This window comes from Dreissena polymorpha, chromosome 2 (assembly GCF_020536995.1).
Source record: "Dreissena polymorpha isolate Duluth1 chromosome 2, UMN_Dpol_1.0, whole genome shotgun sequence".
In the NCBI taxonomy this organism is placed as follows: domain Eukaryota; kingdom Metazoa; phylum Mollusca; class Bivalvia; order Myida; family Dreissenidae; genus Dreissena; species Dreissena polymorpha.
This window is the reverse complement of record NC_068356.1, coordinates 37,994,461-38,008,768: the sequence shown is the minus strand read 5'-3', so window position 1 is coordinate 38,008,768 and position 14,308 is coordinate 37,994,461. Positions and strand designations below refer to the sequence as shown.

The 14,308-nt window shown below is 35.7% G+C and overlaps 2 protein-coding genes across 4 annotated transcripts in view; both read right to left on the bottom strand.

Moving 5' to 3' along the window:
- The window catches only part of LOC127866658 (putative pyridoxal-dependent decarboxylase domain-containing protein 2), a 55,470-nt gene extending 48,995 nt beyond the window's left edge, over positions 1-6,475 (bottom strand). For 2 of the 3 annotated variants that reach the window (XR_008043062.1, XM_052407372.1), the window contains exon 1: positions 6,171-6,475. Coding sequence is in view for 2 of the 3 variants with exons in the window: in XM_052407372.1 (XP_052263332.1) it covers positions 6,171-6,311 (141 nt within the window). In the remaining variant the exon portion in view is untranslated. The remainder of the gene's footprint in view (positions 1-6,170) is intronic. The other variant, XM_052407373.1, reaches the window with a different exon arrangement.
- A 3,442-nt stretch (positions 6,476-9,917) lies between these two features.
- LOC127866656 (cytochrome b-c1 complex subunit 2, mitochondrial-like) overlaps positions 9,918-14,308 on the bottom strand; it is a 31,227-nt gene continuing 26,836 nt past the window's right edge. Inside the window, exons 9-14 of the mRNA XM_052407370.1 lie at positions 13,731-13,797; positions 13,133-13,274; positions 12,762-12,842; positions 12,342-12,418; positions 11,098-11,251; positions 9,918-10,389 (exon numbers count right to left, since the gene is read on the bottom strand). Coding sequence (XP_052263330.1) covers positions 10,288-10,389; positions 11,098-11,251; positions 12,342-12,418; positions 12,762-12,842; positions 13,133-13,274; positions 13,731-13,797 — 623 coding nt within the window. The 3' untranslated portion in view covers positions 9,918-10,287. The remainder of the gene's footprint in view (positions 10,390-11,097; positions 11,252-12,341; positions 12,419-12,761; positions 12,843-13,132; positions 13,275-13,730; positions 13,798-14,308) is intronic.

The following is a 14,308-nucleotide window of genomic DNA, read 5'->3' as shown; positions in this document are numbered from 1 at the left end:
TCCTGCAGTGATTCTCAAGTGTGTTCCCGCATTCGTACGATTTTTCGCAACTGCGATTGATCGCGAATATGTATTACACACAAATCGGATATTGACTGACGCATTTTTTTTTAAATTCAAAATCAGAAATCGGCGAATTTAAGTGCTGACGAAATCGTCATTTTTATAAAAATGACGAAATTTTGTGCTGTCGAAAATAAATGGTTTCACAGTAATATAATGAAAATTTGGACAATCTAAGGGCAATAATTATGGCATTAATTATGTGATTTTGCTCATCATCAAACTTGACTGAGATCTTTCAGCAACTTTGATAAAGAATGCTTGAGAAATGTGAATGCTAGAGTATTTACAAACCAAATGTGGAAGGACGGACAGCCGACAAAGACCAATCCTAAAACCTCACCTGAGCAGTCAGGTGAGCTAAGAAGTGTGTTTCACCGATCTGAGCCATTTTCCAACTCTAAGAAATCAATAAAACCAATGTATTGACTAAGTTTCACGATGATTAGGCAAAAAATGTGACTTCTATAGTGTTCGATCACAAGGTTTTTCTCTATATAGTCACATAAGGAAAACTGCCCCACCCCCCTGGCGGCCATGTTTATTGACCCATCGGGACCATTTGAAAACTCATGATGATTGGGCAAAAAATGTGACTTCTAGAGTGTTCACAAGCTTTTTTTTACTATATAAATATAAGAAAACTGCCCCCCCCCCCCCGGCAGCCATGTTATTCAACTGACCGGAACCATTTTCCAATTCAACTCTCGTATCAAGGAAACAATTGTTCTGACCAAATTTCATGAAAATTGGGCAAAAAATGTGACTTCTAGAGTGTTCACATGTTTTCACTATATACATATAGAGAAAAATGCCCCGCCCACTGGCGACCATGTTTTTTCACCGATCTGGACCATTTTCGAACTCGTCCCACATATCAATAAAACCAATGTTTTGATTAACTTTCATGATGATTGGGCAAAAATTGCGACTTCTAGAGTGTTTACAAGGTTTCTCTATAGCCATATAAGGAAAACTGCCCAGCCCACTGGCTGCCATGTTTTTCAATGGACCGGAACCACTTTTGAACTCAACCAACATATCATTAACACAGACATATAGACAAAGTTACATGAAGATTGGGCATTAAATGTGACTTCTACAGTGTTTACAAGCTTTTTCTTTTTTTCGACCTAGTGACCTAGTTTTTGACCCAGCATGGCCCAGTTTCAAACTCGATCGTGATTTCATTGGGACAAATCTTCTGACCAAGTTTCATGAAGATAGGACAATAAATGTGGCCCCTAGAGTGTTTACGAACAAATGTGGACGGACGACGGACAAAGACCAGTCACAAAAGCTCACCTGATTGCTCAAAACAAGAGCTGTCACCATAGGATGACATATGCACCCTATAAACGCTTTGATAGAAGTTATAGCTTTTTTAGAAACCTAAACGCAGATTTGGAAACCTAAACGCTGACCCCAAGTTCAAGGTCAAGGTCACAGGGGTTAAAATTTGTGTGCATATGAAAAGGCCTTGTCCATATACACATGCATACCAAATATGAAGGTTATATCTCAAGTGACATAGAAGTTATTAGCATTTTTCGAAACCTAAACGCAGATTTCGAAACCTAAACGCAGACCCTAACTTCAAGGTAAAGGTCACAGGGGTAAAAAATTGTGTGGGTATGGAAAGGCCTTGTCCAAATACACATGCATACCAAAAGTGAAGGTTATATCTCAAGGGACATAGAAGTTATGAGCATTTTTCGAAACCTAAATGCGGACCCTAAGTTCAAGGTCAAGGTCACTGGGGTAAAAAATTGTGTGCGTAAGGAAAGGCCTTGTCCATATACACATGCATACCAAATATGAAGGTTATATCTCAAGGGACATAGAAGTTATGCGCATTTTTCAAAACCTAAACGCAGATTTTGAAACCTAAACGAGGACCCTATTTCAAGGTCAAGGTCACAGGAGTAAAAAATTGTGTGAGTATGAAAAGGCCTTGTCCATATACACATGCATACCAAATATGAAGGTTATATCTCAAGGGACATAGAAGTTATGAGCATTTTTCGAAACCTAAACGCAGATTTAGATGGAAAGGCCTTGTCCATATACACATGCATACCAAATATGAAGGTCATATCTCAAGGGACATAGAAGTTATGAGCATTTTTTGAAACCTAAACGCAGATGTCGAAACCTAAATGCGGACCCTAAGTTCAAGGTTAAGGTCACAGGAGTTAAAAATTGTGTGCGTATGGAAAGGCCTTGTTCATATACACATGCATACCAAATATGAAGGTTATATCTCAAGGGACATAGAAGTAATGAGCATTTTTCGAAACCTAAATGCTAAGTGTGACGGAAAGACGGACAGACGGACAGACAGACGGACAGTCCGATCACTGTATGCTCCCTTTTCTTCGAAAGGGGGCATAAAAAACATCCAACCTCGAATAACAATTAACACATAAATGAAACACAACTACACTGTATTATTATGAAAACATTAATAATCAAAGAAGAGTAAATACTGTATTATTAAATGCAATATTTAGAAGAGTTGTCTCACATGTTACATGACCTTAATTCATGGTTGTTTGCAAGCCTTTTTACTATATACATATAAGGAAAACTGCCACGTCGCCCTGGCAACCATGTTTTTCAACAGACCGGAACCTTTTTCAAACTTAACTCACGTATCTAGGAAACAAAAGTTCTGACAAAATTTCATGAAAATTGGGCCAAAAATGAGACTTCTAGAGTGTTGACATGTTTTCGCTATATACATATAGAGAAAAATGCCCCGCCCACTGGCGGCCATGTTTTTTCACCGATCTGGACCATTTTCGAACTCGTACGAGAAATCAATAAAACCAATGTTTGACCAACTTTCATGATGATTGGGCAAAAATTGTGACTTCCAGAGTGTTTACAAGGTTTCTCTATAGCCAAATAAGGAAAACTGCCCCGCCCACTGGCGGCCATGTTTTTCAACGGACCGGAACCACATTTGAACTCAACCAACATATCATTGAGACAAACATTTTGACAAAGTTACATGAAGATTGGGCATATAATATGACTTCTACAGTGTTTACAAGTTTTTTCTTTTTTTTGACCTAGTGACCTAGTTTTGACCCAGCACGACCCAGTTTTGAACTCGACCAAGATTTTATTGGGACGAAGCTTCTGACCAAGTTTCATGACGATCGGACAATAAATGTGGCCTCTAGAGTGTTTACGAACAAATGTTAACGGACGGACCACGGACAAAGACCGGTCACAAAAGCTCAACTGAGCAACCAGGTGAGCTAAAAATTATATACCTTAAATCTAGTTGCAATACTTCACCATTTGTGTTGAATACAAAATGTTAATTGTGAATTCTTCCCATTGAATTATATCAATTATTTATTAAAAAGTACAAATAAATGAAAAGAAAACTATAAAAAATGCTTATCATTTCTGGATCATAAACTTTATATTTAATACCAAGTTATTTTTCTTAACAAAACATGTAACATTATAAATAACTTGTAAACATATTTCCATTTGAAACAACAATAAACTGTTCAAAACACAAGTTGTTGATAACCACACTAGTTATATAGACAGTGAGAGGCGTGACATAAAAGGTCTGTGATGTGATCGCCTGTTGGAACTTATTTCTAGGGCATTGGACCTGTACGAGTGTAAAGTGATAATCACATGGCCATTCCCGATACTATACATAATTCAATAAATGAATTAGCTTGATAGAGGATAAGATGAATTAAAAAATTCAGACATTACAGCATTGGATTAATTAGATTTTTAAATGGGTGTGAAGAAATAACTTATATTTGCTGGAAAGTAAATGGGATGTTGCTTTACTAGTATTGTTTGTGTAACAGGGTATTCACTCTGACACTAATCTTTTTAACAATACTAACCCAATCAAGACTGAGAGAAGTTCAGTGTGAGAGATACTTTGTGATGTATGAGTGAGTTTAATTACTAACAGTGCATGCTTTTATTGTGAGATGATTTCATAGTCATATATATAATTTTAAATCATAACTCAATATTTGGTCACTTGTTTGTAAAACCTTGTGAGAGGTAGTAGGCTTTTTCCAATTGCCACTTTCTACAATAAGTCTTGAGGTCACTGGTGAGTGCATTATTCTATGTTTATATAATTGTTTTTTCTTGAATTACATTGTATTGCATATTATTTTATATAATTGTAATTTCTTGAATTGTAATTGTATGGTATTGCATATTATTATGTATTACAATGAATTATTTAAATTGTTATTATAATTGTCACTTGTTAATTATAACATGATTTTTATTCATGTTTCAGGCCATCATTTATACTTTATAGTATTAAAAGCTTGGAACGTAAAACCCAGGTTGCGTTATAAACTCAAACCCCGGCTACATTTGTTAACATAGTAACTTTAAAATTAGGGTGAAATGAGTTTATCAAAGCATTTTTTTAAAGCAAATTTAGCTAACTGTAGGTAATATTTTTGACCAAATCATCTGCTTAGCCGCCCCCTATACTTTTTTTCAGTTTAACCTGGTTCCTCATAATATTCCAGTAAGTGATCACTGCCCTACTTATATCAGGAGTAGGGAGAGAATGGCAGAAGAAACGATTTTATGACCAATCAAAATTTACACAGTTTATGTGCGAGGCCAGGAATTAATCCAGCCATCCTTGGATTTGTATTCCAGCACTTTACCAACTTAGCTTCCTGGTCCAATTTGCAAGTTTCTGCGTGTAACTTACTTTCATTTTCAGTCCCCTGTTGTTCTTAAATGTCAATGTTTTTTTTACTAAATAAAATGATTTGAATAACCAGTATTTATATCATGAAAATTTCATTAGTACCATTAAGTGCTGTGTTGAACCGCATTTAAATAGCACATACCCTAAATCTGATTTCAAAGTGATTTCTCCCAGTAGAAAAACATTGTTGAAAAACAAATTGAGAAACTATACTAAAGATTTATTTTCGTGTAAAATTCTAATAAACATTGATGATTCTCTATAGAACACTAGCAAGACTTATGCTATGCTCTCGTACATTCGTGCCCCTTAACTATGTATTTCGCGCATGCGCATACGATGACAAGTATTTTTAGCATTGTTTAACTTTTATATCCTCAATAAAATACTATTTCAGTATTAAACCATCTGAAAATCGTCTTTGTTTACATATTTACTATTTTTTTCAACTCGTGAAGGTGAAGGCCAATGATCTGCATCATCCAGAAGATTATTCTCATTGGATTCATGCTCCTCGCTTGACCGCGTTTTCAATGGGGCTCCCAGTGATGAAGTTATTTTTTACGTAACGGATTGCAATGTCCTTTTTCTAAGACACAATTGAATGTGTATTTAATGATGGAATCGATTTTTTTCAAATATAAAATTCCAAATAAGAGCAGGGATGTAAATATTTTTAACCATGGTTACTTTCAACAAAACAATGCAAACATGTTAATTGAAATAGAATTGTCTCGCGCGTCTTGCATATTGAGTTACAGTACCCTGTCGGGTACCTTTCAGTGCTCCAAATTAAATAGAGTGTGGCCTTCCTTAGAAATGCTTCTGCCACTTGATGCTTCTGCCACTTGCACAGAATTTCTAAACTTTTTGTTTTAAGTGCTGGCGATTTATAATGCAATAATACTCTGCAATGGTATTTTTTACCACCATTTAAGCAATATCTATGTCTGTGTGGAACATTTTTTGTTTAAAAGTCATTTTCTCGGCAAAATAGTTAGCAGTTGTAAACGCTCCATCTACTTGAATAGAATCCTGACACGCTAAGTATTTGGCGAGAGCGAAAATGACGTATTAAATTGAGCACGAATCCAATGAGAAGACATGAAAGTATGAGAACGAGGCATACACATATTGTGGTTTACAATATTATGCATCAATCGACCGTTCAAGCGATGGAGGAAACACAGAATTGTTAAAAAAATTGTTTGCTACCCATAATTTTTTTCTATTAAGCTTGGATAAGAGATTGACATGATGACATTATCATATTTTACCATGAGAAAGTCATACGATACATATTAAACCGTTCTTGTGCCTCTTAAGTTCGTTCTAGAAATAAGAAACTTTCTTTTTAAAGTGACATTCTTACATTGAACTGAGCTTCTGGTGCAGCATGCGCAGGTTTGCGCGCTGGGACATTTAAATTCTGCTTTGGCAAAGTTTCTTCAGCGTCGTCCATGACTTCTTGTTCATCCATTACTGAACTTTTTGTATCATCGTCACCTGACATTTTGTTTATTGACGCGTTTGTCGAAACTTGTGTTGTTGTGATCCTACACGCTGGCAGCAGTCGTTTTTTGTTTGTCGTTAAACTTAAAGCAACAGTATTTCAAAATATACTTTTCGAAATATTTTAAGCGCACTTCATAAAAACATATGAAAATGTTTAATACAAAATGTTGGAATTTTGTTCCAAAGAAATACCACAGTTACATACTTTTGTCAAAGTAATATTTTACGACATTAAACTAATTATTCAATCACCTGACCAATATTTACGTTCGTGCTATTTAAGTACGTACCAAAAACGTTCGTACCTGTTTTTATCGAACTATTTATTCTTCTGTGCCAGAATTGCTTTGAGTCTAGTTACTGAATATACAGACCATATGTCACTTTGTATTTCAATATCTCTATTTTGGATTTAGAGATGTTACAGGCTTTTGGAAATACAAAAGTGGGCATATTCTTCTAAATAGCTCATTAGCTGGTCAAAAGTCAGGCTCGTACCCAGGCCATGGGCCCAGGGGCCCGGCCCCCCCCCCCCAGCTGGCTGTCGAACTATGATTTTTTAATAATCGGCCAACTGAAATTTTTTCTCTCGTGCATGGGCCAACAGTTCACTTTCCCTCAAAACAAAAGAGCAGCTATGTTTTATTGTCCCTGATAAACAAGGCAATTAGCGCTCACCAATCGAGATAAGCCCCTAGGCAATGTTTTCTTATCGCCTTGTACACACATCCCCGATCAGTCCCCCATTGTGATCATGAATGCTTCATCTATCGATGTTTGATGTGACATGTATTTTGATTAGTGCAGCGAATGGAAGCAACTGCTACAGGAGGTCGTAGACTATGGTCTGATAATTGCTGACGCAGGTTTTTTCCCTTCTTTGAGAAGGCCCTTTCCCCTAGACGTATTTTCGCCCTCTAAAAGTTTAATTGTTTTTTATTTGGAAACCTTTTATTGGGAATTTTTAGGTCCCGATATACACTTTTTACATTAAGAATAGGGCCCTGAATTTGAACCGGAACAAAAACACTGACAAAGGAATTAAAACTGAGTATTTATAATTTTTGAAAGGAAATCACTGAAAAAGACTACGATGAGATAGTTAAAAGGTTTGTTGAAAAGAAAAACAAATTCATAAATTTGCCGAGCAACAGATAAGAATTTGGCAGAATTCAGTATTTAAAATAATTGAGTACCGAGAATTGAGTAATGTCAACCTATTAATGGCTCATTGGTAAAAAAAGGAAAATTGAAACAACAAATCGATCTAATTATATAAGTTAACCTGATCGAGTGTATAAAAATATTGTATAATTAAATTATCTGTTGTCTTGAATTTGTTTGAAAACAGTAAAATATGTTAAATTGATTATTTAAGACATTCATTATTTCCCCCCAAAATTAGGCGTTTCGCGCAATTTTTTTCCTTAAAAAAGGCAAGGTCTTTTCCAAAAAATCAGATAAAAAAACCTGTGACGTTATTGATTTGTGAAAAAAAATGGTAGAAGCAATACGAGAGTTGATGTGGATAATCATCAGTTTAAACCTGTAAGTTTCGGAAATCTAAAGCTTTTAATATTGTTGTGAATTCACACCAATGTTTAAAGATTCAGACTTCCGAAATGTGCTGATTTACTTGTTATATTCCATTAATTCATATAACAAAATACGGTTTTTATAAGCATTAAAATTCACCTTGCAAAGTGCCAAATTAAAAAAGTATACATATAGGGAGGGGGGACCCCTCCCAAACCCTCCCCGCTTGGGCCCCCCCAGTCAAAAAATCCTAGGTACGGCCCTGAAAGTTATACTATAGGTCTTGGTCATTGAATAATCATAAAGACCCTCAACACACTGTGACATATGTCAGGTTTTATTCAAATATATGTAGTACTAGAATATATACAGATATGGAAAAGTTGAACACAAACTTTCACCTGAATTTTTTAGTACAAAAGGGGTGTAATTCTGCTACTTTGCAGACCATATCTATTGAACTTGGTTAGTCACCTCACACAATGTGTGTTTCAATTGGAGATCTGTAGAAGAAATAGATATGATGTTGCAATTTACCATAAACAAATCATTTCACAAACATCAAACCCCATGAATTGGTGAGCGTGCACTATGAATAGTCTAGCTAAAGATGACTGAAAGCTTTAGGGTGTGGCACCAAAAATTAGAATCTATAGGGTAAGTGGAAAAAAAAATTCATTAGGCCTTATGATTAATAATTAAATTATTTAAATAAAGTATAAGTAAAAACCGATAATGTAATGTAAGGAATAAGAATAATTGTTATGATTTGTATGAACTATTGCGGAGTTATTTCAAATTTTAAACAACTTACTGACTGTAAATCGTATGTGGTATGCCTTAATATTACCAAAGTGTATTTTAGGACCAGAATGGCTTTACTCTACAAATATGTAAACATATTGCTAAGAAGTCATTTATTTACTTGGCTGCTATATAAGTTGAGAATTCCAAACTGTATCAAAGGTTGAGAAATTATTGTCAAACTTTGCCTGGTGCTGCACGATATAACCATGTTATGTCTTATATAACTGGAAAAGAGGTAACAATTTTAATGTTTACTTTAATTAGGCTCTGCCATGGCAGCTCATACTAGATAAAAGTACGGTAAAAATATACTGGAGTTTGCCAATATTATTAAAATAAAATATTAGGAACCGACATACAGTAATTTTGATGCACAGAAAATGATGCACAGGTTCTGCATTTTATCATGCAACATTGTTGACAAATAAAGCAAACAGCTTTTCGAGTCCTATTGGATATATTATACATCTTACAACACATCACAAAAGCTTTTCTGTTTGTGCCTTTGCACATATGTTAACAGAGAATGGTTACACTCCTATCTCCAGATATTTTCAATGAAACTAGAGCTATCACATTCAATACTTACTCCCTGTGCTGCTTTGTCAGCTATGTTCAAGTGTAAATAACTCTGGTATATTTGGCTCATTAAGTTAAAAAAAGTGTCTTGCACATATACACATATTTTAAGTTTCAAGCAGAAAGAAATGAGGGACGATCGCACAGAGATCCTACGCCAGAAAGTTATGGTGTGGGCTGCTAAGATTAACTCATGCATGGGAATGGATGTCCATTTGTTCACATTGCCCATCCAGCTTTTCTTATTATAGCATCGATGGTGACCTCCCCCTAGCCCTGGAGTTAAGTCTTGCACAGAGTCATGCCTGGTGACATGTCCATACCAAGCCAGATTTCTTCATTTGGTGGTCTCTTGTAGGGGCTCTTGGGGGCTAAATAGTGTTATTGTCATTGTGGGCTAAGAAGTTTTGTGGTCATTGTGGGCTAAAAAGTGTTGTCGTCATGTTCCGGACGTACTCGTTGATCCTGTGATATTTGTAGGAGATGCAGAACATTTTTCAGAGACACTTGTGTTCAAAGGCTTGAATCAAGACACACTAAAGAGATGGCCAATTTACTAAAAATGATAGACTTAAAGCATACAAGATCTTAATGCTTGTTTTATTCAGTAGCTTTACATGTGTACTGTTCTTTTTCAAACAAGACCAGTAACTTGTAATTTAGCAACAAAACAGGAAAACAATTCAAACAATAAATTATTTATTAAAAACTCCTTTTTTCCATGTCTTCACTTCATACATAAAATGTTTAACACATTAGCATGAAATCAATACTAGATAAGATTGTGACTTATTGTCTAACAAAAATGAAAAACCTTCGAATATACATTTCAAATAACTTCTGGTGTGTCCTAAATATGGCATATGCACTTGAGTTGATGCCTGGTAGTAAAGAACAATCACGAGCAAGATAAATTTAACATTTGTAATTAATAATATATAATTTTTCAAATCTATTATAACCGGTACACAATAACACTTTATTTTTGTCAAAACTAAGCACAATGTCACAAACGGCACATAATGAAATCCTGGCAGTGTTCAGTGTTCTGTCTATCGTGTACACAGCTCCCCGATGTTTTCCAAGTAAGGAACCTGCGTCAGATCTCCTACAGATGACATGGAGTACCATTTTTCACCAAGCTTCTTGGCGACCTGTAAATCAATGCAGATCACAGATAAAGTTAATGTTGCTTTCACACAATATTCATAAAAAATAATAACAGTATGCATGTGAATAAACATACTAGAAAAATAAATTTGCCTGTACCAGTCAAAATTTTGCTTAAGTAATTCAAAATGCAGCTCAAATTGATTTGTTACTTAAAATGTTCCAAAGAAATTTTCAAACGATGTGCTGTCACCTAATTCTATTTTCAGTACATTTGTGAGAGGCTGGCATTGCACACACAAAAACATCAACTAGTAAATTAACAAAAGGAGACAGATGCACCCCCCACCCCCATTCAAACAGGGCCTTGACACCCATCACTCAATCCTTTGATGACGTATTAAACGAAAACCACTTTAACACTTAATGTCATAATGACATTGACATTTGACCTAGTGACCCTAATTTCAATAGGGGTAATATACTGTCCATGGCCAATGCACAGGTTAAGTATCAAGTCAATCAGTCAATTTATTGACTAGATATTGATCGGAAACAAACTGGTCTACCAACAGAAAGACAAACCTACCAACTGACATCCGGCAAAATAATATACCCGCTTTTCTTTGAAGGGGGCATAAAAATAAAAATATAGTAACCAATGGGCATGATTAAATTGAAGTCTGCGGCACTGATGGCTCGTTTTCATGTAGCCTACTTACTACAAGGCTGATAAAAACTGCTATACTCACAGCGTTGACCTCTGCTGCGGTGAGGCTGGTAATCTGCTTGATCATCTGATCAGGGGAGGCCACCGTGAGTCCGGCCAATGTCTGCTCCGCCTGGCTTATCATCAGCGCCTCTTTGGACTCAAACTTCATAGACAGACCAGTGATCAATCGCTTCCTGCAATACATCAACATGTGAGTTGGCTGATAATAAATTATACTTTTAGTATACTTGTATCAGTATTCAGGGATTTTTTTTCTAAAAGTAGATTGGTCCTAAAAAACACAGATCACACATTTGTTTACCTTGTCAACAGCAATTCTGACAAATGGATAAAAAGTATAGCTCAAACACTTCAATAAATTATTGAGCTAAAAATAATGTAAAATAAATAAATAAGGTTTCAAAATTGCACAATTAGCAATTTAAATGTAGGATAATGAGAATTTCTTAAACACAACACCATAGCATAAGGAACAATGCAGGGTAGGATATATATAACTTGTTCATTGTACATGATATCACAAAAATGGGCTTTAGAGCCCTATTTCTTTGTTATTATCCCCACGCTTTTTGAAAAGCGTGGGGATATTGTGATTATCTCCGCCGTCCGTCTGTCTGTCTGTCCGTCCTGGCCACTATCTCCTCCGACGCAATAACCACTAGAACCTTGAAACTCACACACATGGTAGCTATGAGCATATGTGCAACCCTGCACTATTTGGAATGGGGCCGGGTGAGAGATTTCTATGCCCCCGGTATGGTGCATGGGCCATAACTTTTGCAATATTGAAGATAGCAACTTGATATTTGGCATGCATGTGTATCTCATGGAGCTGCACATTTTTAGTGGTAAAAGGTCAAGGTCATCCTTCAAGGTCAAAGGTTAAAAAACACATCCAAGGGAAGTAATAAGCTTTAAAGGGAGGTAAGTAATGAACCGGCCTATTGATTTTTTTTTTAATAAATCAAAGCGGCACAATAGGGGGTATTGTGTTTCTGACAAACACATCTCTTGTTTTATGTTATTTCACATAAACTTCTTCATTTCTACACCGATTCACTTCCAATTGATACTGAACATCTCTTATGACAATACAGTCAATCTCAACTATGCATGACCCCATTACCAACCCTGAGGTTCCCCCTGGGTCAAACATGCGGCGTGGGGATACGCGTCGGCCAATGCCGCACCATTTCTAGTTATTATAGTAATTATTTCTGCAACTTTGTTGTATCAAACTCCATTATACAGAAAACAACTTACTTTCCAGTCTCCAGTTCTTGGTCAGTGATTCCGTTCTTGGTTACTGAGCTCAGTTCCTTACAGGCTGCCCTTAGAGCCTGCAGAAAGAGAAGAGAACAAATGCATGTCATAATTACAAAGAAGATACAGTCAGATGATTCTATTTAGATCACACGTATGTGTGGTTTGCAATGTTTAACACAATTTGTGATATGTAATATGTAGGAGCTACACAGAATTGATAACCCATTATCTTTAATTAAGGTCCTTATGCAAAGGCACCTATAATGCAATTTGAGGAAATGAACTTTTTAATAATAACTAATATCACATTAAATTATCATTACATTAATATCTTATGTATTTGCAATTCTTGTTAAATACCATATATATACCAGTTGTATACAGAAATGGCTAGCAAACAAGTACCACATTACTTACTGCATCGATACTGTTGGATGGCGCTGCTACAACGAAGCCAAACAGTCCGGAGTCAGAGTAGTTGGCATTTAGTGCACTCACCTGACCGGCAAAATACAAAATATTAATGCTACTTGAATAGTGAATTCAGAGTTGTTGTTCTCATTGAATTATATATTTTAGATCAGCTTACAATAGTTATGATGCTTTTTTAGCAATGCTGTTACACATAAAGAGGTCAAGCTGCAAGGCCCCGAATGCCCCATAAGACAAAACAACATCTCCCTTGTATGAGTGACAGAGCTTAATTTATTGTTTACAAACATCATTATCACATAATGAGGGAAAAAAAATGAAATGTTTGCATTAACGATTCTAAAAACATTACTTACAGAGAATGCTGCATCCCCGACAGCCTTGGCTACTGCAGAGCTGAGACGTGGTCCGGTGCTATTGAGGCTATACTTGATCCGACTGCCCTGTCCCAGCACACTCTGCAGCACACCCACTGCCAACAGGTCCTTGCTCTTCAAGCTGCAGCAGCGAGAAACAGCGTGAGAAAATAGATCAAAACTCTCTTCTTCCTTGAACATACATGGTTTAAAAAACAAACAATATTTAAGATAGGTTTTATAAATTAAACAAAGTAAGACTTTAGTAAATGAAAAAAGCAACAGCAGTATAAATTTTTTTATAAGCTCTCAGAATCAAACACACAGTTCAATTTTCTTTCGTTTAACTTCCTTATAATCATGCATTTATTTTTATAAATTTATAGGCTAGTTAACAATTTTAGCACCATATATTTCAGAATGCATTTAATTTAATAATATCAAAATTATAATGTGGCACAACTGCAAAGGTAAGATCATATTGCAACTATCTAACAAAAGTTTATTATATAAAGTAAGTATGACTTTCAGTATTTAGTATATATTAATGATAAATTTGATGGGAGGGTTTCAGAAAGAAAATGACAAAGAACTGCACCTGGCTCCTTCAACAGCCACTGCAACATATGTGGCATCTAGGCCAGGCATGTGCTCCCTTCTCTCACCTGCAGGTCACAAAACAATACAGGTCAGTTACACACAATTTATGAAAGAGAGGAATTGGGAGAAGACTTTTTCCCAGACTGAAGCTGGTTTTTGCAACATTTTGTATTAAGAAACATATCATTTGAAAAAAAAGTAATCATACAATTCAAGGTGGCATTACAAAGAGGCAGAGTGTAGAGCACTTGAAAGTACTTTAGATGAAGTTTAAATCTGGGGTAAAAAGAAGACAAAAGCCTTCTGAGGACTTTCCTCAGGAATTAAACCAAAGCTTTATTATTCTTAAGCTAAAATTTCAAGAGTTTTATTTATTTACTTTGTTGTGTCCCTACCACCATTACATAACAAAGGACAAAATTGTCACAAAACCAGGTTTTCAATTTGAAAAAAAAGCCTGATAAAGGGAGACAATTCAAAATGTGCATTGTTATTGATTGTTCCTAGTTACCCCCCTAGTGTCAAATTCAATCTATTTTTAGTTGTGGCGACCTTGACCTTGGAGATATCGACATA